The following is a 23,476-nucleotide window of genomic DNA, read 5'->3' on the forward strand; positions in this document are numbered from 1 at the left end:
ATTTCTGCACCCAGCACAGAGCTGAGCTGACCCAAGAGGATGCTCTGCCCCACAACAAAAATTCCTTTTGTTGAAAATACACGATCCATTCCCAATCCAGGCCTGGACGATCAGTTTTCTAAAGGTTCAGAGGTATTTAGCTGACATCTCATTTGAAATAATTATCTGCATCCCTAAATTCCTCTGAATTCCCCAGAATGCTACAGAATCCATCTGTGGAAGAGATGTGAAGAGGATTTGAAAGTTTGGGGTCTAAATTATCCCTTGTGAATTCCTTTGGGAACCAGGAGTGGAAGAAGCAAAAGGAACAAAATCATTACAGGCAAATTACCTGCATTTGAGCCACTCAAGGGCCAGGAAACATCAGCATAATTCTATTTATGCAGTAGGAAATCAATTCTATCAAAAAGAATAGAAGAATGGCCATACTTTGCAAAGAAGCAGAATCCTTTTCCACATTCCCATCTTGTCTTAATTCCCAAAGGACAACTAATGGGAAAGGAGGCATTGGGCAACGGGAGGAGAAAACTCATTTTCGTGCATTAAAATTCAATCACGTAGTGCCACAATAAAAGGCAAATTCAGGGAAAGAACATTCACAGTGGTTCCCAAGTCATCAGCATTGCTCATTTCCCAGGCTTTAGGTTTCCCTGGTGTGACAACCAAACATAGGATGGCCTGTAGTAATTCCAAGTACTCCAAAGTAATGAGAAGAAATCTGATTTTCAGCATCAGGAGGGATGCTGGAGTAAGTGAACCCTTGACAGCCTTCCCTGAGCTCTGTGTCTCAGACAGCACCTTAAAAACACCCACGAGGGCCCAAATGTGTTTTCCATGGAATACAGAACATGGATAATGTGTTCTAAATCAGCCCTGGGGCCAGGCAGTTAATGAGAACAGTAAAGAAATATTCAGTAATTGCCCATTCACTGAGAGGGGTGAGGAATTGCAGAACAAACCTCGCACGGAATCACGGGATGGAATTCCATGGCAGGGTGCAGGCACCGAGGGGATGACTGAGGTAACTCCTTCACTTCTCCTCTGGAGCTTCCCAAATTAAGCTGTGAGCTCTTAACTAGCAGTAATTGTGCAGCAAAAAGGTGTCTCCAGATACCTGAGGCGCTGGCATTGAATCCAAATTACAGCTGGATTCACTTGCGGATGCTCTTTGGTGGTTACGCTCAGGTTTTCAAGGATATGCCAGGAATTGTGGCCAGCACTACAAGGGACAAGCAAATTCCAGGGAGCCCAGCCTACACCTGAGGGTACAGACACACCAGGGAGACCCTGGGGTGTGAATAAATAAAAAGGGAATATTTTTGACAACGCGGGTGAAACTTGTCCGACATGGAAGCACAACAACAAGGGAAATCAAAATTAAAATAAGGATTAAAACCCCCACACTGGGTATATTCCATAAGCAAGACAGCTTTGCTGGAAGCCACCACGAACAACCCAAACCCTCCTTTTCAGCTCAGCTCTTGATATTCCAACACGAGCAGGGATAAAGAACACCGAGAACCTCTCTTGAACTACTCCATCAACAGATGCTCATTAGAGCTAATCACAACCAGAGCAGCCCCAGCCTGAAATGGAGTTTCCATCTGTCTCCAAAATGCACGTGGGCTTAGCTGTACAAATCCCACATCCCACCTATTTCTGTGGATCTGGAGACTGACTCATTATTCCCAGGAGGATACAGGGCACAGCTACATGGAGCCTATCAGAATTAGAGTTAATAAGATAAAAATATTTTAAAAAAACAAAACTAAACTAAACTAAAAACAAACAAACAAACAAACAAACAAAAAAAAAAAAACCCAGAAGGATCTAAATTAATTTCCAAGTGTCATAAAGGTGATCAGCTATAGAGTAAAATCTCAAAAAAATTCGAATTGGAGCAAGAGTAGACTTATATTCCTGATTAAAAATTAAAATAAAAACTTGCTTATGAATAAATCTCCTCAGCAGGGAGAATAAGCAGAACCAGTGCTGCCTACTCAATACATAAAGACAATTCAGGGCAAAAAGAAGTTAAAATCTGTCTGAGCCCTGCTAGCACTCCAATTTAGCCTGAGTCATTTTTTTTCCCCCAAATCCTGTGGCAAAAGATGTTTAAAAGGAAGGGTATGGATGTAAATTGAAGGGAAATCCAGGAGATTCAAGGAAGTTTGGAGATTAAGTAGACACAGACCCCAGGGTGAGCTCTGCCTTTGGTTTCTCAGACAAACTGAACCAGAATTCCCATTTTTTCAAGCAAATCCCACACAACCACGCTGCTGAAGGCAGCAGCTGAAACCCAAGAGCTCTGTGACAGAACTTGGCCACGTCCTTCCCTGGGAGCCGGGATCACATTCCCCAGCCCCTCTCTCCGTCTGAGCCCCAGAGACTTTCCCGCTGGCCCCGTGTCAAGAGCCCTGTCCCAACCCCAGCATTGGTGGCTCCCCGGTGCCAGAACCTCCCGCCAAACCTCCCCCCGAGGCTGGGGAGGCATCCAGCACCTCCTGACCCACATTCCCCGGGGACACCAACCTGCAGCTCCCACACCTCGCTCCTCCAAACCCCGCCAGCCATCCCGCGAACCGCAGGAACAAGGAGCTCGCCAGCTCCGCCGCCTTCCCCAGGGTGCCACTGGTTTTCCCGGTGGTGGAGAAAGGAATCCCTCCAGTTTACCCCTGTCCAGCCCCCCAAAATAGCAGTGGTTGAGAGTGCCCCAACGACGTATCGCTCGCAGACGGCTGGAGTGACTAAAAATCCTGAAACCAAAATCATGGAGGCACATCTTATAGGGAGGGAACGACTGGAAGATGTTCACTCTGTTGTTACACGTTCCAGGATGAAGGGAGCAAGCATAACCCATCCCAGCACAAAAAGATTGCTATTTATCATCAATAATGGCCTTTGTAATAATTTCTTCCATCCTGTGTTGCTTTAAGCAAGAACTCAAGACTGTTTTCCCAGGATCATGACTTCCCACCCAACTTTAAGCTGAAGGATATCCCCATTGAGGGCTTTGACATTCCAGTAACAAACCCTAATCCATTTCAGAGCTGTCAAGAAGCAAAGTGAACTTTAGCAAAGCAAGTGGCAGCTTGGAGGAGGAAAGTAATGCCCAAAGAACACAAAGATAAAGAGGAAAACCTTTCTAGCACAATTTCTTTGTGAATCAAAAGCGTTCTTCACCCTGGAATTTTCCTCCGAGGTAAAGAGGGCCATGCCAATAATTTAAAAAAAAAAAAAAAAAAAGCCCTCCAAGTTTCCAAAGCATTTCAAGTGATAAAACCCAAGTCAGAGCCTGAAAATAAATCACAACAGTAATATGCACACACTTGAGAGAAGGGAGGGAAAAAAAAAAAATCAACAACCCAGATATAAACCTACACTGGAAAAATCTTACACTTAAGTGTAGCCAAAATGCCAGTTGCTACATGTCACATTTGGGCGCTCCAGGCAACGCTATCACAATGGCTAACAGGGGCAGGCAGAGCTCCAAGACCAAAGTCCGACGCCCAGGAGGACACACAGATGCTCCTCGGAGAACAGGGAAGGCATCCCAGGCCTTTTGCCGAGGCTTTCACACACGTTCAGCACCCCGAGCAAGGCTACGACCTTTGGGACACCATTCCCGGCTAATCCTGCCTGAAGGAGGGCCCCAGAAAACATTTAGATTGAAGGATCCGTGAGATTAAGATGTTTATCCATCCCGTGTCCCGCACAGTCGGGATTTCAGCGTCTCTCCTGGCTGCAAGAGCTCCGGAGGACCAAGGGCCAAGAAGGAGAGAGGGGAAGGATAGCAACGCTAACAACTGCTCCGGGTGTTTGCTGGAAACCTGTCCCCAGGCTGCAGATGAAGGAATAAAAACAGGATCAGGGGAGATTTTCCCCGCATGGAAACACCTTGGGAGGCCGAGCTGACACAGCTGTTGGGGGCAGCGAGGGAAGAGCACAGTGTGAGGCTCTGCAGGGTGAAACGCTAAGGTTTTACAGGTGCTTGTATCTGGCTTTGGCCAGGAAAGGTGCCGTGAAACCCTAAAGGTCACCCCAGGCTATCAACAGCCCAAAGACGACCCAGAACAAATGTAAAGGTCAATTAACTCCGGCTCAGGCTGGAGAAAACAACTGCATGCAGAGCTGAGGGTCTCCCTCCCATTCCAAACTGGAAGGGCATTTGGCACCGGAGCCCCAACAGGGAAACCTCATGGAGACACTCAAATCATGGAATATCTCGAACTGGAAGGGACCCACAGGGATCATCAAGTCCAACTCCAGCCCTGCAAAGACACCCCAACAATCCCACCCCGTCCCTGAGAGTTTCCCAAACACCCCTGGAGCAGTGGCAGCCTCGGGGCCATGCCCATTCCCTGGGGAGCCTGGGCAGTGCCCAGCAACCTCTGGGGGAAGAACCTTCCCCGATATCCAACCTGAACCCCTCAACAGCTTCCTGCTGTTCTCCTGGATGCTGTCCCTGGTCACTACAGAGAGGAGATCACTGCCTGCACCTTCAATTCCCTCAGGAGGAAGCTGTTGACTGCTGTCCCCGGAGGATAATGGGATAATGCTGAGCTCTTCTGAGCTTGAAGCAAGGAAATGAAGCAACTTTGGCCATGTACCACGGAAAGACGCACCTTGGACGAAGTGGAGCAGAGTTCAGGTGATACACGGGGAGGGAGGATGAAGACAGCAGCAAGAAAAGAAGATTTCCCAATGCACATGGAATGAGGAGACAGGGATTTATGGGAAAGTGACCCAGTAAAAACCTTTCTATCCCACCTTCATCCTGGAATAATTGCCATTTGTAGAGTGTCCGTAGTAGTTTGCAAGCTCCGGGTTTAGGAAGCTCACACAAGACAATTTGGGTCACGGATGAGGAGACAGCACAGAAAATCCATACCAAGCTACTGCACCACAGTTCCCAGAGAGGTTGTGGATTCCCCGTTCCTGGAAATGTCCAAGGCCAGGTTGGACAGGGCTTGGAGCAACCTGGGATAGTGGAAGGTTCCCTGTCCATGGCAGGAGGGTGGAATGAGATGGGCTTTAAGGTCCCTTCCAACCCAAACCATTCTGGAATTCTACAGAGTCATACTTTGGGATGCTGCACAGCAGGAGATCCATGAAGGAACAGGACATGCTTCCATAAAATTTCTCGGCCAATACCCACTGTGGATCATTTAGGATGATGGGTCCTGGGCAAGGATGGTCCCCGATAATTCTATGTTCTTCCACATTTGGTCACAATAAGCGGATGGGTGGATCAGAGAGAAACCACTGGACATTCCCCAGCAAGGTTTTACAGCTTCCAAAAAAAAAAAAAAAAAAAAAACCCCAAAAAAAACCCTAACTAAAAAAACCCCAAAAAACCCCAACACTAGTTCCACACTAAAGGTCCCAAAGTTTGCGAGGCAGGTTTAATTTTAGAGCACACTCATCGGATTTGCTTACATAATTTTCTTGATTTGGAAAGCTTTTTATTTTCCTTAGTGAGAAAAGCTGTCCAAATTTATCACGTTAAGCAGGGGGCTGCTTGCCCAAAAGGATCTTAAAATACATTGGCTGCGATTCTCCTTTTAAAGTTTGCGTATCACAATTAGGGCAATATGGAATTAGAGCAGCTTTAAAGAGTGAGGTGGGAAAGAAACCATTAAAAAGGACAAATCCTCACCAAATTATCCTGGCACCCAAATGCAACGGCCTTCAGGTTGTCCAGAGGCTGCTGAAAACAGGGCAGCAAGAGATCAAGAAGTGTTCCAGGGTGAACCCATTAAGCAGGATGTATAAAAAATCCCACCACAGAGATTTTTTGAGTGATTTTAAGAGGTTTTTTTCAGTGATTTTGAGAACATCATCTTTCTGTTTGGGATTGCCGGGGAAGATGTTGGCCTCACCTCACTGGACTGCAAAGAAATTTCCTCTTTGGATCCTCAGAGTCACAGGGGCAGGAGATTTGTCAGCAGATGGGATTCTACTCCAGATTTAATTTTGTTAAACTAAAGCTCCTCCACCCAACCACCACTTGATCACAGCAGGAACTCCTGAAGTTCTCAGGTTCTCCAAACCTTCCTAGGTTTGTTCTTCCCAACATGGAACCACAAAAAGTGCCCTAAAATCTGTACATCAACATCTCACTCAATCCACTACTCCCAATTTTGACACTGATTAGTTCATTTTTGTGGATGGAAGTTGAGGACCCCCCCAAACCGCAGAGTTTCCATCCCTGCGGAAAAGCTGCAGGAGCAGAAAGAAGGGGGCAGCTTACACGGAAAATACGGAAAACCTCACCAATCCCATGAATGCCGCAGGTCAACGTCCCCCAGACTGAAAGTTTACAGGAGGAAAAATTCAGTTTAGGTGTTGCCAGGCGTCTTCTGCCTACTGAAAGCCCATTTTTAGGGCCACTCCAGCAGATCCTTCCCCCCCACCCACCCAATGGTCCCAGCAACACAAGACGAAAAAAGCGGCACCGCAAGCGAAATAATTAAATTTGGGTCTAAAATGGAGCTCCCAGGAACTAGGCAGGTCCTGCATTTAGGTCTCCAGCACTCCTGACCACTTCTAAGAGCTGCTCTGGAGCTCTACAATCCCCCCAGGAAGACACAAGGGACAGAAAACCACACTGGGCTGCTCTTGGGTGTGAGCAATTCCCACCTCGAAGGCAGCTTGTCGGACTCCCTCTTTAGGTGATGGCCACAAACCCAAACTTTGTGAGCCTGGCCTCAAAGAGGCCTTCAAGGAGCTCTCCTAGAACAGACAGGGAACCATGGAATCGTTTGGGTTGGAGAACACCTTAAAGATCATCCTGTTCCACCCTCTGCCCTGGGCAGGGACACCTTCCACTATCCCAGGTTGCTCCAAGCCCTGTCCAACCCATTGAACACTTCCAGGGATGGGGGACACCACCAGGTATCCCCAAGAGAGGAGAAGGTTTTGCAGGATGTATTAATGCACCTCTTTATACACCCTGAGGTTGAAAAGCAGCATCATTCCCAAATAAAAATGTGCCCTGAGGTGAAAGAGTTCTCAGCAACACCTTGGTGTCTTCTCAGGAGTTTCTCAGTTGGACACTTACACAAAATTGATGTTCTGTGTTCTCAGCAGTCTTTGTTTCCAGTATTTCCCAGAGCAACTGTCCCCAAAAGCCTTAAGAGATGCTGAAGATGAAGTTAATGTGTCTTGAAGAAGGAAACGCCAGCACCTCGTGGTGCTAAACTCACCAGGCGTTGCCACCAAAACTTAGGGAGAAAGAGCTCGTGGCCCAGGTAATTAAAAACAATGTCATATAAATAAAATTTAAATTGGTATTTCTTATTGAGAGCACTCTTTGAGCAAGAATAGAGATTTAGATCAGAGGTTAGAAAAAAATTATTCCCTGTGAGGGTGGACAGGCCCTGGCACAGGGTGCCCAGAGAAGCTGTGGCTGCCCCTGGATCCCTGGAAGTGTCCAAGGCCAGGTTGGACACTGGGGCTTGGATCACCCTGGGACAGTGGGAGGTGTCCCTGCCCATGGCAGAGGGTGGAACAAGGTGATCTTTAAGATTCCTGCCAACTCAACCCATTCCATGACAAGAACAAGGAAAAACCTCCCCAAATCCGGCCGCTGATTTCCATCACCACTCCAGAAAACTTCACCAGAGAAACCAGACTTAGTGCAGAACCTCAGCAGCCACACTGTCACCGTTTGTGCCAAGCTCCCAGCCAAGCCTGAAGGCCACCAGGGACTGAGGAGCAGCTTGGTGATGTCCTTCAGCTGCTGTGCAAAGGGAGGGAGCAGTTCCTTGGTGGCAAAAAAACGAGATTAAATCAGCTCAGGGTTCAGGCAGAGCCATAAGCGAGACACAGCCTTTGCAGGGCAGCACAGAGGGGCCTTTGAGGGATTTCTGAGCTGCAGCACAGAGAGGTCTCACAGCCCCAGCACATCAGGGCAGCAGCAGCATCCATGTCCTGCCTGTGTGCACTGTCTGTTCCCTTCTCCGCAGCCTGCAGGGACTCTTCAGGAGAGCCACGAAAAACCCGACCTAAAGAAGTTCAAGGTTTGTTCACCCCTCTCCCCCCCCCCCCCAAAAAAAAAAAATCCTTACGCGGCTGCCAGCTGCTGCTGTGGCCACCCAAACTGCTCCCCCAGTTCTGAAGTGATGCTGAACTAAGGAGAGGAGCTGAAATATCCCGAGCAGGAGGGGAAGGGTGAAGTTACACAGGGCTATTAGTAAAATAAACCTTGCTCTGGCATGCTGGAGAAGCCTTACCCAGAGCAATGCTGGCACTCATTTCACTCGTCGGGTTTAACCCTTCCTTCCCTTGGAAAGGAAAGGTGGCAGAGCTGTGCCAAGCAGCCATTCCCTCCACAATCTGCTGGAAGTTGCTCCTCAGGGATTAAATTTGGATCCAAAGCAGGGGTCAGGATGGTATTAGATGAGAAAATGGGGTGTAGGGATGAGGACAAGGGGTGGAGAGCCCCATCTGCAGAGGGGTCAGTGCTACCGCTTCTCTCCTTCAGAGTCAAAATGTTTAGGAACAGCATGAAAAGAACAAACAAGACAAAACAAAACTAAACAAAAAAATCATATTTTTCCCCTCAGGGATCTTCCCTGGCACTGGCAGGATTCCCCTCTTCTCCTCCACACCCACATCATCAGACACTTCCAAGTGCAGAGGAAAAGCCCTGTCCCACCCAGCTCCCTCCAAACCCAGGGCACCACACGGAACGACTGTTTTTCACCAAAACTTCAGGAAAACTGAGGCCAGAAAGTCTTTCACAACCACAGCTCACCCTCAACTGGAGAGAAACTCCTCAGCTGAAAGAGGAGTGTGCTGTTGGTCAAGAATTCCCAGTTCCTCCAGAGACTTCAGGACAGCAGGGAAAAGCTGGTGTGTGACTCACTGCCCTGCATTTTTACGTGAAAAAGCGAGGAGCTTGGTTTGAAGAGTTAAAGGGGAAAAAAAAAAAAAAAAAAAAGGCAAGATCCAGAAAAGAAAACAAAAGTTAAAAAAAAAAAAAAAAAAAAAAAAGGAGAGTAAACACCTCTAAAACACCAATTTTAAGCAGCGGCTCAGCGGATGCAGGAGGTGTTCAGAGGAGCTGGTTCACACATTAGCGCAGGTAAAGCGTTTGCAGCTTTTCCATCCCAGAGGCTGCCTGTATTAGTCACCAGAAAGGGGACACTCCAGCAAGGCTCAACTGGAATGAATCGAGCCCAGGAATGCAAAGTGGGGTGGTTAAACCACATCAGTTTTGGAAGTGCCTCCTCCAAACAAGGCCCTGAAGTGCCCTTAATTCAGTTTAGCCCGCTTTGCATTGAAATCGAGGCTGTTAAAGTGAATTAAGGACCTTTAATCCCCAAGGAGAGTGTTTCCACGCCGGGGCTAGTTAAGAGTAATTGAACTAATCCACTTTAAAAGTCAGTTCAGATTAGTTGTGCTAAGTGGCCGTGCAGATGAGGCCTGGGAGCACAGGGACTGTCTCTAGCATGCAATAATCCCATCAATCTGCCCCGGGGAGGACAGCTCAGACCTGGGAGGGATCCAAAACACTCCAATGGGAGCACTAATAGAAACGTCTCCTTGTGCCTGACAGGTGCCATCTGGTTGCAACCAAAGGCATTTTTTTCCACATGGGTTTTCTGGGCAGACCCTGTTTGCTGGGCATGGCCAAGGGGAAGGTTGGGTTTTATGGGCAGCGCTGGCAGCATCTCCCACTCGAGGTTCACATCCCCTCACTGAAATACCAAATACAGCTCTCCCTCCATTCCCCCTGTCCCCAGAGGGGTCAGAGGATGGATTTTGGGGGGGTCTGTGCAGGTGGGAAGGGGCCAACCCCACCCTGCACTGATGGCTGGATCCCCCATTTAGCGCTACCACACCCACCCCGCTCTCCTGCCAGCTCCCCAGGGTGTTTCCCACTTCCCACTGGTTTTCATCCCAGCTTTTCCACCGGTTAGAGCAAAAGCAGGTCAGCCCCACACAATTCCCACAGAACCAGGGATCTCAGAAAGCTAAGAAGGGCAATAAAAAAAAAAAAAATTTCAAACAAAGGGCTACCCAACCACCCCCAAACCACATCCTGCCTCGATTTTTACTCCAGGTCCCTCCCCTCCCCAGACCCTGCCAGCAGCACAGGGCAGGCTCAGCCCAGGTTTTTGCCTTTCTAGGAAACCACGGAGCCCCTTGTTTCACGCAAGCCACTTCTTCCCCAGCTAAGAATAATCCCCCCAGCTGCTGTTTGATGTCCCCATCGCCATGGAGGCAGTGTTTTTTAGCCGGGAGATCCACAGGGAGAGGCAGCGAGGCTGCGTGTGTTCGCTCCCGTTAATGTTTCCTGTGCGGTTCGGGCTGTTTTACCTGCAGGTATGTTTATTCCACTACTTTAGCAAACCAGCAGACTTTTTAATGGAACTGTTGATATTTTTCCTGGCCGCTGCTCCTCCTGGAGAGGCGAGGCAGCGTACAAACCGAGTTCATTCCTAGCTCGGAGCCTGGAGCTGCTCTGCTCCTCCTGGGACCGCGGGGGAATTGAAGGTTTCCATTGCACTGGTCAGGTTTCTTCCTTCTCCCAGCCTTCAAGTTTTGGACACACAAACAGAGGCGCTCGGGGCAGCTGACAGGAGCAAGAGCAACGTGTGGCTGGTGCTTGAAGCAAGGGCAGCAGCTGCCCTGGAAATCCAGCCACGCATCTCCCAGCCAGGCTCTGGGAAAGGAGAGCAGGTGCAACGCTGCACCCCGAAAATGAAGCCTGCACCACTCATTTGCTTTGCAGCCAGACCTCGTGGGCTGAAGCTTGGTGTTTGCTGCTTTCAAACACTTCAGACCTCACCAGGTCAGCAGGAAGGTTCCTATAAATTTCTCTTTGGATCCCATTTACTGCTGCAACAAAAGGAGAAACTCCAACCCAGCGGGCTCTGCTTGGTCAGGCACATATTGAAGACATTTTCAAATATAATCCACAGCTCTAACAGCCTTTTGGGGCTCTAAGAAGAACCAAAGGATGTGCACCAAATCCCTGACTCAGCTCAGAGCCTGCTCACTGTGAGGACAGTCCTGTGCCACAGCAGAAGCACCCAAAGCCACACAGATCCTGAGCAAATCTCTGGTCCCTTCACCCCACAACGGGGTAAAACTGAACACATCCAGGCAGCTCTAGAGCCACTTCAGTCCAAAGCACTGGAAAGGAGCCTGCAGAGAGCTCTGGGAGCAGAGCAAACAGCCCCACACGGGCAGGGAGGAGCAGCTGTTCGCACAAGGCCACCCACCTGTCCCTGCCTCTGTCCCTGATGTGTCCAGCAGAGCATCCCTGGGAGCAGCTCACCTCAGTCCTGGCTCTCTGGAGGCTCTGGGAGCAGAGGTGTCACCCCTCACCTCCTCACCACAAGGTGCCCCAGTCTGTGAGGGCACAAATACACCCAGAGCCATGGTGTAACAGGGTCAGCCAGCCTGTGCAGCCCCGAACTGAGGCGTTTCTGTCCCTGTGAGTCAGGCCAGGCCAGGCTGTCAGCTCAGCTGCAGCTCTCAGATTTTCCATGAGGCTCCAGCAGCCCCAGGGATGTGGTGCTGAGGGAGGATGCCCTCCTCCTCCCCTGGTGCCTCCCACCCTGCCGAGTCTGGGACAGCCCTGCTGAACCCAGGCCACGCACTAGGAGCACAAATCCCCCCCACAGGCACTGCAGCGACTTTTAAGGCATCTGCACGACATCAGATTTGTTTCTTCACGGGTTGGTGATCCCTCTGCCAGCTCAGGAGTCCAGCTGATCCTGCAGGAGCAGGATTACACCTGGTCCTACTCCCCTCCAAGCACCATCCCTTTAGCCCAGCGCCGGCCCCGCACCTTGCAGAGAGGCAGGACTCCGTCTGGAAACACATTTTCCTCTTCTCCACAAACCAGTATGGACATGACAGCTCGTAACACTGACCACAGGGACTGCTCAAAGCCTTCCTCAGTCCAGCTCACACCCGCCCCAAGGGCAGCTCCTCAGCTCCAGTCCTCTCTCCAAACTCATGCTAAGCCTCCGGATTTCCAGAGTCAACATGGGACAAGCCAGAAGATAGAAATAGTCCCCAGGGATGCAGCACAGCTGTGCTAATGAGCCAGAGGAAGTGTTGGATCTTTGGTCAGACCCTGTAATTCAGCTCAAGTGGCTGCTTCACCTCTGGCCTCTCAGATCAACTCGTTAACCACAGACTGGGAAAGAGCTCCCAGCTTGCTCCCAGCAGGAGATTTATCTTTGGCAGGGGCTGAAAATGCCCCTACCCCCCTCACCTGTGATTGCAGAGAGGCCCAGAGATGCAGAGAGAGAGAGAGCTGAGCTCTAAGTTTGCCAGGTATTTCAAGATCTCACCTTACACTGGGAGAGGATTAGGGCTAGAAAAGAATTTTGTCAAGATTAAGCCAAACAAGTCAGTTCTTTTAAATCAAGTCTCAGTTCTGGTGAACTGTCCCCAGAGGGGTTTGGGCTGCAGGATTGGGTTTCTTGTCAGAGGAGATGGGCAGCACTGGAGAGCAGCTGAACACCGTGTTCCTGAACTGGGAAAGGTCCCCTGGAGTCATGGATTGCCCTGGGAGAGGCTCTGCAGCCAACACCAGTGGATCCAGTCCAAGGTGGATGCTCATCCCAAGCGCAATCACTGAGCTGGCTCCCACATTCCCAATCCAGGATGGGCTGAGGCTCAAGCAGGATGTGAAGAAGCTGAGAAACACCAAAACACGGCAGCCTTTCCACGTTAAACTCAAGCGGAAACACATTTTCTTTGATTATCTGAGTAATTGTCAAAGCCTTGTCTGATGAGCCCTCACCCAACTCTTCCTCACTGCCTTAGGAGAGGCTCTGCACCCACGGGAGACATGACTGACGGGTTTTCTGCATCCATCAGGACACACTGAACCCAAAATTTGGGGGAAACAAAACGGTTTCCCCTGCAGGAACCCGGCAGAGCTCCTGCAAACAAAACAGTGACCCTTGATGCCTTGGGAAGGCTGAGCTGGAACAGAGACTGGACACAGCTGGAGAATACAAGAGATATTTATTAAAAGGCCTTTAAGGACACACCTTGGGCAGGACAAGAGTCTGGCCAGGGCTACACCCAAGGTGGATCCAAAGTGGTCACAAAATGGACACAAAATGGCCACAAAAATGGCTGACCAGTCACGAGGTCTCCCACTTTGATGAGTTTTGGTCCATTTGCATCGTGGGGTTGAATTGTCCAATCCCAGCTGCAGGTGATGCAGTCCCATCCTTCTTGTTTCCTCCCTTCAGCCACCGTTGTTTGTGCTTTGGGGCCTGAACACTTGTGCCAGTTGTCCTTGGTGTGCAGCAGGAGAAGGATTTGTTTAGTGTCCCTGCTGTGTGCAGAGAGCTGAGTGACACTGAGTGTGAGCTCAGAGCTGCACCCCTGGGCACCGCAGAACATGAAATACATGAAAGCTGAAACTTGAGGCACCACCCTTCCTGCAGGCAGTGAGGAGCTCCAGTGCCAAGGCCCAGCACAGTAAATTCACCCCAAAAATCTCACCCTGAGAGCAGTCAGCTGCCAGGGATCTCCCACAGATCCCAAGTGTGGCATTGCACGGTCACCAGGGCAAAATGAGGCCACCCCAGCCCCAGCTTCAGCCACAGAGAAGAACCATCCAACATCCAGAAAATTAAACTTCACACTTGAAATTTAAACTTCAAACTTGGACCCTTTGGAGAGCGAGGTGTTTGCTGACAGTGATCCTAAAACACAGGTGGAAAACCCCCCAGCCTTCACCTAAAATCTTCAGCTGCAACCTCTAACAAAAAAGTCCAGTTACACTCCCAGGGCTGCCTGGCTTTGTTTTGTTGCATTACTAAGCACCAGATCATCAATTAAAAAAAAAAAAAAAATAAAGCAATCTACAGGGAAGAGATGGCAATGAGGATATTAAAGCAGTGACAGAACAATGCCGCCAGCCCAGCAGGGGATGACAACTGGGGCTCCCACTGAGGTCCACACTGGGAATTAGCTGCAGGAAAGCCCTGAGGAGCAGGGCACAGCCATGCCTCTGTGTTGTTCCTTTTGGGATCGGGTGAGGGAAGGCTACAAAAATCCCAGCAAGTCATCCACAGGCAGCGACACCTTCCACTATCCCAGGTTCCTCCAAGTCCCAATATCCAGCCTGGCCTTGGACACTTCCAGGGATCCAGGGGCAGCCACAGCTTCTCTGGACACTCTGTGCCAGGGTCTCCCCACCCTCACAGGGAGGAATTCCTCCCCCAAATCCCATTTTATCCTGCTCTTTGGCAGTGGGAAGCCATCCCTTGTCCCCAGTCCCTCTCCAGCTCTTCTGGAGCCCCTTTAATACTGGAAAGAGCTCTGAGGTCTCTCCATGGCCAGAGTGAAGAGGTGCTGAAGGTCCATAATCAGAAATCCCAGTGCCAAGCCGTGGGCTCAGTGAGTCAGAACAATTCATCTTTGCCACCTGCGTCACCTCCAGGTGACAGACTCCGCACACCTCCCTGAGTACTTCAACATAAGCTGTTAATTTTTGAATATCGTTTCTTTTTGCTCATCGACTGACCTCTTCCAAAAGGATTTGGACCCTGAAAACAACCAGTGGCTTGACTCTCTTTGTGCTGGAGGGCTGCTCCGCAGAAATTCAGAGAAGTTCAACAGCAGACCAATGTTCTGGTTAAACTTCTGCCCAGTCCTGCCAGGATTGCCTCGGCCAGCACGCAGGGAAGGTTTTAAGATAAGCTCAGATATTCCTGTGGGCCTCTTGCAATGTTTCATTCTAGGAGAAATCATCTGATGCTCCCCATCACAAAAAACCACCCCTTGCTATGCTCCGCGGCAAATTTTGCTGCTTCACTTTCTGGAAGATTCCAAGGAGTTTTTCCAAGAAAGGAAAGTTTTGCTGCCACTGGGCAATTCTTCCATCCAGCCTGTGGCAAATGCAGAAATCAGGGCGAGTTTTGCCCCTAACGCCACGACCATGTGGCTGCCCACCCAATTAATGCTGTTTTAATCAGCCAGGCCAAACGAATCTGCTCACGAAATTCCTGCCAACTCCCATCCAGCCTGCTGGGAATCAACAGGAATTGGGTGTTCCATGCTGTATCCCAGACTCAGCATTACTGTCAGACGCTGTTGAGTTTGCGTGTTCTGTGGGGGATGGAGAGAAAAGAGGTTTTCCTCTGCATTCTTCCCAGAAAAAGAATTTTTTTTTTTTAACCTGTCGTTTCCCCTTCCCCCAAAATCCTTCAGCAACTGAATTAACAAAATGCTCCCCACACCTTAGAGAATGATTTATAATAACAGACTGGAAGGCTACAGAGCACAAATCAGGAGCTGCTTGATCCATTCGAAATGAGTTTTTGGTAAGAGCTGAGGGGGGAACAAAAAAAAAAAAAAAATCAGGATAGATTTTTCTATCAGCTCCAGTAAATCCTGTAACTGCTGTGTTTATCCATGGAGTCAAAATACTCCCTGTTCCACTTCGGGAAGTGCAAACACGCGTTACAATAAAATGTAAAGTTTGCTGAGCTGATAAACTTCATAAGTGTGTTTTATGACAGTATCTGGAGAGATAAGGCTCATTTAGCACTTACAGCCACCATCTGAAGGAGCCTTAAAAAGCACAGTTACTAACAGGAGAAGAGGAAAAAAAAGAATTTGCATCTTGACGTCCAAAAAAAAAAAAAAGCTACTAAAGGGTTAACCCTTTCCATAATAAGAATCCTAATAATTCCTGGGTCCTCTCAACTTGACCTGAGCTCTGGAAAAAAGTCAGGAAAACAGATCCTACCTGGCTCATGCTAGTCCAGGACCTGCAGGAGGAGCTGCCCCCCCAAGAGCATTTAGGAGTGCAAACAACAAATCCTGTGCTCGAGGGCTCCTCAGGTCGAGGATCCAATTGTATGAACACACCACAAGCCACGAGGGAGCTGCTTTGGCCGCAGAGAGAAGGGGAAGGAAGCCAGAGGCTCAGCAGGTTTCAGGCTGGAAAAGCAGCTCCAGGAGAGTCCTTGGCTTGCTCCAACACATCCCCTGGAAGTTGGGAACTTGGGAAGCTCTAATAGAAGGTTTCAGCACGAACTCAGCGCCATCCCACCCCAGAGGGGTCTCTCAGGAGGCAGCTGGAACCAGAGGGTCAGAAATTGAAAGAGAGCAGATCAAGGCACTTTCAGTGCATTAAGTTGAAAATAATCCCCTCCCACAGCCCCCCGGGGACTAGCTCAGTTGCCTGAGAGGCTTTGGAGGGATATCTCAGAGGGACGGGACAAAATATTCCAAAAGAGGCTCCTACCCCAGGATTATTCCAAGGCGTTTATTCTCAAGGGTTCTGGGAGGGGCAAGAGAAAGAACGAGGAAGTACAGGGGTCTTTATCTAGTCTCCTACTCAGGAAAGGATGTCCGGAACTCAGCCAATTGTGTCAAGAAAGGAAGGAAGGGGTCAAACTACATAGTTACAGGCTTTAGGGGGTCCTGGGGAAAAACCATTCCCCAGAGAAATACAACATCAAGTCCTCATCAGGGGAAATAGTTGACCCCTTTTCTCTTCTACAGAACTCAGGTGGCCGCAGAATCCAAGCCCTGAAGGGGCCACAGAATCCAAGCCCTGAAGGGGCCACATTATTCCACATAACTGGAGCAGAGAAGATCTACACGGAGCTTCTGGCATCAGAAGTCCTCCCACCTCTGGTGGTTGCCCCAGCGGGGATATTCCGATTTAACATCTTCAAAATCCCCTTCCAACCTAATTCCCTCTTAGAAGGCATCAAGGGACATGGATGAAACGGGAGACAGGGGAGGGAAATCCAGTCTTCAGCTCTCCTGAGACAGGATCTCCATGTCCCACCAGCCCTGTGCAGCTCTGGACCAGGAATGCCTCATACTGTGGAAATACCAGGGATGTTCACTGGTCCAGCACCTCCTCTGGCTGCCCAACCACCCCCACAACAGTTTAAGTTCAGCAGTTTCTTCTGACTCAGATTTTCCACTTAAAAGAAAAAAAAAAATCTTAAAGAATGCTTAAATATCAACATTTATTAGAAATAACAACACCGTCAGCATGTTCTTAAATGAAGGGACTGGAATGGAGCATCCCTGGGCCAGGAATGAGAGAGCTGGGAGGAACTTTTGACACAGGTAGATGGTGATAGGATAAGTGGGAATGTTTTAAAGTGAAAGAGAACGGGTTTAGATGAGGGATTAGGAGGAAATCCTTCCCTGTGAGGGTGGGGAGGCCCTGGCACAGGGCACCCAGAGAAACTGTGGCTGCCCCTGGATCCCTGGAAGTGTCCAAGACCAGGCTGGACAGGGCATGGAGCACCCTGGGATAGTGGAAGGTGTCCCTGCCCACGGCAGGAAGTGGAACTAGAAAATCTTTTCTAACCCAAAGCATTCCATGATTCTCCAAGAGGCAACCACCACCAAGTCTGCCAGCACAATGAATTGATCTGACAGAAAAATGAAGAAAGCAGCAAAAACTGACAAAACTTGCTGTGATCAGAAAGATTCAGACCAAGCAGCATCACAGAGGCTTCTCCATGCAAGTCTTCCGGACTTTCCACTTAACTTGCTCCCCCTTTCCTGATCCCACAGCTTAATTCAATTACCTGCCACCGAATAAGCCTCAAGGCGATTCTCATTACCCCGATAAAGCACAAGGCCTTTAATTATTAAACACTCTGGGGCTTTTTCTGTTGGGGTTGTGGGGCTGGACTCCCTTTTATTGTTGTCAGCAGCTTCCAGAAATCAAGTTAATCATTGACCAGGCCCTTTCAGCAGGAGACCAGAGTCCTGTGGATTCCTGGTCTCTGGTTCTGCATCACCAGTCGAGCTACAGGAAGTCACCGGCCTCCTGCTTTGCCAGGGATTCGTTCAATATTCTCCTGACAACCCATCTTCCACCTCCACGGTGTCATTTACAGCACTGGGAAAAAGAAAAAAATGCAATATTTGGACGCGGAGGCTGCAACAGTGCTCATCATGAACCTGAGTTCAGAGAACTGCCCCAGGTGAGGGGAGCTGAGGCACAAGGGAGTGGTTCCAAAGCGTCAAGCAATGTGGTCAATCCACTACTTAGGCCAAAAAAAATACACGAAACCCTGTCTGAGTTGATGCTGCTCCATCCCCTGCAGTCAGCAGGAACTTCCAGGCACTTCCCAGACAGATTTGGGACAAATCCTGCTCCCTGGGGATGAAGACGCAAGTCTGGCACAGCTGTTTTCCCAAACGTTCCCGGCTTTGTCACCGCCCTCGTGGCACCTCATCGACCCCAGCGCCACTTCCGAGCACCTACAAAAGCAAATGCTGCTTTTGGGCACGGAGCTCCCTTTCCAAAGGAATGGAGGTTAAACACCGCTTTGAGTTGACCCAGAGAGGCCAACTTCGGGAGCCAAGCCAGGCAGGACTCACAGCAGCGACAGCTCACCCAGCTCCAAAAAAGCAAGGGAAAGGGAAAGAAACAAAAATACAAATCAGGCAAACCCTTCCAGTTTTCCAAGGAAAACCCCGAATCCAGCACTTTACACCCCGCGGGAGAGGCAGAACGAGCGGGCAGAACCGCCTCAAGGCGGGGATGGCCAAAGCCGTCCTCTCCGGGCGCTGCCTCCGGCCTCTCCAGCTGTGTTTGCCTGCGTGCCGCATTCCTGCCTCACCAGCCGAGGCCAGGTTTTGTTTTTTCGGGTTGTGCCGGGAAGCAGCTGCTCCGTCTCACACACACGCCGGGGCCCGCGAAGCCACCGCGGCCTGGCCGCAGCCATGGCCCCACAGCACCCTGCAGTGACAGCGACAGACACCCGGGACCTGCCACGGCCGGGTCATCGCCCAGAGCGTCCCACAGGCTGGAAAAACGGATGGCAGATTGCTTTTATTGGAGGTGACGTTCCAGCTGACGGCACAGCGGAGCTCAGGGACTCATGGTGACTTCTCGCCCCCAAGCTCAGGAGGCCACCCCGGAGCGCTCCCAAGCAGCCCTTCAAGCCCAACGTTCCGCCCTTCTCCAAGTCCCCCCTTGACAAAATTACCCCCTGGACGCCGAGGTTTCGGTCCTGCGGCAGAGCGGGGCACCTATCCTGCACCTGCCAAAGGGAATAAAAATACATCGCGCTTCCCACACGGCAAACCCCACGGCGCAGCTCTCGGGAGTGGTGTGTTGGTAAATTAGGGCAAGCTATGCTTCCCCTCCCTCCCTCTCCCCCACCCCGTGAGCATTTGAGGGTTCCTGTTGCCTGCGTGCAGGGGACAGATCAGTTACATTTATGCAGAACATTGCAATCTGTCAATATAAACACTATGTAAGCATGAGCCACTTGTAACATTACTACTGTCTTGACAAGTGTTTGCAGAGGGGGCAGAGCTGCTGGGATCCTTCTGCTTCTCCCGGAGGGAAAGCAGAGCAAATCCCAACCTGCAGGAAAAATGCTTCTTCCAGCAAGAATTAAAAAAAATGGTGTTGGTTTTATTAAAAAGAGGTGCATCAAAACTGAATCGGACTCTAAATCAGAACCCCCAGAAATAGAAATAGAGGGGGGCTGATTTTATTGCCTGGGTCACCTCAGATCCACGGATCAGGCAGCTCAGGAAAGCAGAAGCTCCTACGGGCTGGTTTCCCTTCCCACCAGCGCAGGGCGCAGCAGGATTGAAGTTCCTCAGCCACCCCGTCACCCCAGCACGCCTAATCTTGTCACCTGCCACTTCCAGAGCCCAGAAGTGCAAGTCCCAACACAATTCCCAGATGCCGCTCCGGCATTTCCACCACCCCCAGCCACATTCGAGAGAGGAAAGGGAGGCAGGGGAGGTGCCCACGCCCAGAGCGCCGGGAAAGCAGGGCAGGGAGGAAAAGTGAAATGCAATGCTTTCTCAGGGATCCCGGCAGCCTGGGGCTGCTCCAAACTCCCCCCGGCAGCCGGTTGGAATATGGTGCAAATTAGCGCTCAGACAGCCCAGCTGCAGGGGCCGCGGCTGGACATAAGAGCAGCCTCACTTGTGCAGCAGCCGGCGCATCCCAGCAGGCTGACACCGATCCCGAGGCAATGCCTCCCCCTCTGGTGCAGGCTCAGCCTCTCCCACAGTCATCCCACCCCAAAATTCAGCCACTGCCACCGTCATCATCCTCCTGAGGGGCCGCTCTAAACGCGCAAAAAGCCACCAGGGCTGTGCTCGGTTTTGCAGGCATGATTTATTTTATTCTATCAAGACGTTTCTTATCAAGGTTTTGGAGGTGTAGCATCACCACATCCCTGCGGCTGGCTCCTCCAGCTGTTCCCCAGGAGTTAGGGCTGAGCCAGACCCCTCAAATTCCCTCCTGAGCAGGTGCCTGCAGGGTCTGAGCTCAGCTCGGTGCTGCACACCAGCATCACCACAGGTGCTGCTGCTGGGCAATAGCCCCGGGTCACGCTGGCACCTGCTCCAGGGAGGAGGGCAGCAACACCCAGAATTCCCCTCAGAAAAAGGGAAAAATCTGTCTCCTCCCCCGTGCACCATCACCCTCAGCACACCCCCCAGTCAGGCAGCTTGGGGATGGAGCAAAACAGCAGCAAGAGCCCCACGGCTTTCACTCCCACACACAAAATCCAAACTCTGCTTCCAGAGGGCATTTTATCCTTCTTGGCTGCTCGTGCATCCCTCCAAGAACACCAGAGCCAGGCTTCCAGGGAAGCAGGAGCCTCCAGCCGGGGTCTTCCCAGCCCAGCATCCCTTCTTGCCGCCCCCCCGGGACAGGCACAGACATAACTCCGTGCTGACACAATCTCATTATCGTGTAACCGTGCCCCATTTCTGTCCCTGGGCACTAATTCCCCACCAGGCCACACATTTGGAGACACGGAATTCTTTCCCTGAAATAAGACATTGGGGCTGGGGGGGGCGGGGGGGAAAGGGATCATCCACAGCTGTCCCTATCCCCCTCCAGACTGCGGAAGGGAGCCGCCAAGCTGCGGCCACAGCGTGACATCTGCTTCACACAGCCTCACTCTGTGCCCCACCACCTCCTCCACAGGGATGTCAGCACCCCGAGGGGCCAGCAGGGCACCAAAAGGTGGCTTCGGTGACGCCTTGGACTCAAAAGAAGCAACCCTTTCCCTGCCTGGAGGGTGTGTTTTAGCTCAGGTGATGCAGCCAAGTTGTTAGAAAGGATTTATCCGAATGAACAGATGTGCTGCCCCACCTGGAGCAGCTCCTTCGTAAGAAAAAAGATCGATATCAGCATTTGCAGAGCCACCGAGTTCTGCAGGAACATCCAGCTTTTACCAGGCGGGATTTCTTTCCTTAACAACGAACAGAAGCCCTCAGCGAGGAGGGCTCAGCTCTTCCACACACACCTGTCGGATCTCACTGTGGATTATCAGGACCTGGGATCTCAGCACTGACTATTCCCAGTGTCCCCAGCAGCTCAGCAAGTGCAGCCTCTGCTCCAGGCAGAACAAAGAGGGGATCAGCAGCAGATGCTGCTCCTTCGCTGGGGTTTTAACCAGAGACAAGGATGCTTTGCATAAGCGAACTCCCCTGCACACCACAGCAGCCCCGGAGCACTTGGAGCGCACATCTGGCTGGGTGCACATCTGGCAGCATCTCCCCTCCCCTCCTTATTGCCAGGGAGGGAGTCTCAAATCAGAAACAGCAGCTGTACCAAGACACAGAAAAACTCAAAGCGGTCAGGACAGACAGCAGACACTGCCCTTGGCTCGGAACGTCCCTTCTTATGCTAAAACCTCTACGAGCCAAGAGAGAAATCCCAGAAAAAGCTGGAACGAGTTACCTGCTGCTCTAGAGCAGACACCAGCACGGCAGGGATTAATAGGGGAGTTACAGCCAAGCTGCTTCCAAAGCTTGTCAGTCCCCAAGGCACAATTCAGCTGCACAGTGCCGGTGGTCCTCGGCAGGCACATGAGCCAAGGGGCTGGGAACAGCCCTCCGTGCACTGCCCAGGGAGAAAAGGGCTTTTCCTAAAAACCTGCACACACAGGACGGGCTGTTTCCTTAGAAAACCAGCCCCAGCAGCAGGAAGTGAAACGGTTCTGGAGTTGGAAACAGAAGATGTAAGTAGCACTGTTTGGAAAACTTTGCCAGACCACAAGCAATGGACAAGCCTCAACACCGGGATTTGTTTTACTGGAAAGAAGGGGGGAAAACCTCAAGTCTGCTAAAACATTCTCCAGGGCTGGTCCAGTGGCTCCTACCAGCGGTCGCAACACAACATCCCCAAAAAAGAGGAAAAAGGAAAAAAAAAAAAAAAAAAAAAAAAAAAAAAAAAAAAAAAAAGAAAAAAAAGCAAGAATCACTACTCTTGTGTGAACTTACAACGAAACCTCTTACACAGGTGCTCGCGCTCCACTCCTCTCTCAAACCGACAACATTTTGGGACAAAAGGCTCAAAATTAAGGATAAGAGGCAGCGACACCCCAAAAAGCACGGAGGGAAAACCCCGCACGGAGCCGAGGCTGCGGGGGGCGTTGAAGAGGAGCGGGGGCTCGGGTTGATTCGGCTGGTCCAGCTCACCCCGCAGAGCCGGTCCAGCGGGATCGGGGGGATCCAAACCCCCGGGATCGGGGGGTCGGGAAGAGGAGCGGGATCCACCTGCGCGACTCGCGCCGGGCCGGGAGCGCCCCCTGCCGGCCGCGCCCCGCCCCGCGCACAGGTGAGCGCCGGGGATGCGGCGGCACCCGCGAATCGGATCCCCCCCAAAAAAAACAACCGGCGGCACCCGCCTGCCACCACCTGGCGTTAAAACACGAGTTTTCACTGCGCGGGGAAAGGAGTTTTCTCCGCGCTGTCCCGTGTTCGGAGCGGGTTCCAGCCCGCGGCTACAGGTCCGCTCCGTGCGCGTCAGCCCCGCGGGGAACGGCGGAACGAAGCGCACGGCCCCGGCAGCTCCTGCTCGCAACCCCGAGGCACAGACGGACCCGCGGCTCCCGGAGAGCCCGGTCCCGCGTGGAAAATCCAAGGGGATTCCGGGCGCCCGGCTCCGAGCGCTGCGACGCGGGATAGCCGCTGCCCCTGCCCGGCTGTCAGCGCCAGCGGGAGGGGATGCCCGCACCCACCGAGCGGACGGAGGGTGCCCGCAGGAGCACGGGCAGCATCCCCACCTCGGGGCGCAAAACCCCTCCGGCGTCAAGGAACAAACTCGGGCAAAAGTTACGAGAGCAGGAGCGGAGGGCTCGGGGCACCTACCCGAAGTAGGCGGCGGAGGGCCGCGGGGCGCAGGCGAGCAGCCCTAGGAGCGCGCAGGAGGAGAGCCATCCCAGCAGGACGTGTCCATCCAGCATCTTGCAGCGGCGCCGGCGCTGCTCATCTCGTTCCCCCGCCGCGCCCGCTGCGGCCCCGCCGCCCGCCCCGCTTCTTATAGCGCGGCCGGCGGCGAGAGCCCGACCGGCGGCGGGGCGGGCCGGGGAGGGGCCGCCGGGAGGGGAGGGACACGGCGGAGGGGCGGGGGAGGACGAGGGGACACGCCCCGGGAGGAGGGACGGAGCGGCGGGGCGGGGAGAGCGCGGGGGAACGGGAGCGGAGCGGAGGAGCGGGGATGCCGGGGTGG

General features: G+C 51.7%; 1 protein-coding gene across 1 annotated transcript in view; it reads right to left on the reverse strand.

The window, feature by feature from the left end:
• Window positions 1–23,245, reverse strand: part of WNT9A (Wnt family member 9A) — a 57,081-nt gene extending 33,836 nt beyond the window's left edge. Inside the window, exon 1 of the mRNA XM_066197396.1 lies at window positions 23,116–23,245. Within this exon, the coding sequence (XP_066053493.1) occupies window positions 23,116–23,210 (95 nt within the window). The 5' untranslated portion in view covers window positions 23,211–23,245. The remainder of the gene's footprint in view (window positions 1–23,115) is intronic.
• Between the last annotated feature and the right edge of the window lie 231 nt (window positions 23,246–23,476).

This window comes from Chamaea fasciata, unplaced genomic scaffold (genome assembly GCF_029207755.1).
Source record: "Chamaea fasciata isolate MVZ Bird 193981 ecotype frontalis unplaced genomic scaffold, bChaFas1.0.hap1 SCAF_1, whole genome shotgun sequence".
In the NCBI taxonomy this organism is placed as follows: domain Eukaryota; kingdom Metazoa; phylum Chordata; class Aves; order Passeriformes; family Sylviidae; genus Chamaea; species Chamaea fasciata.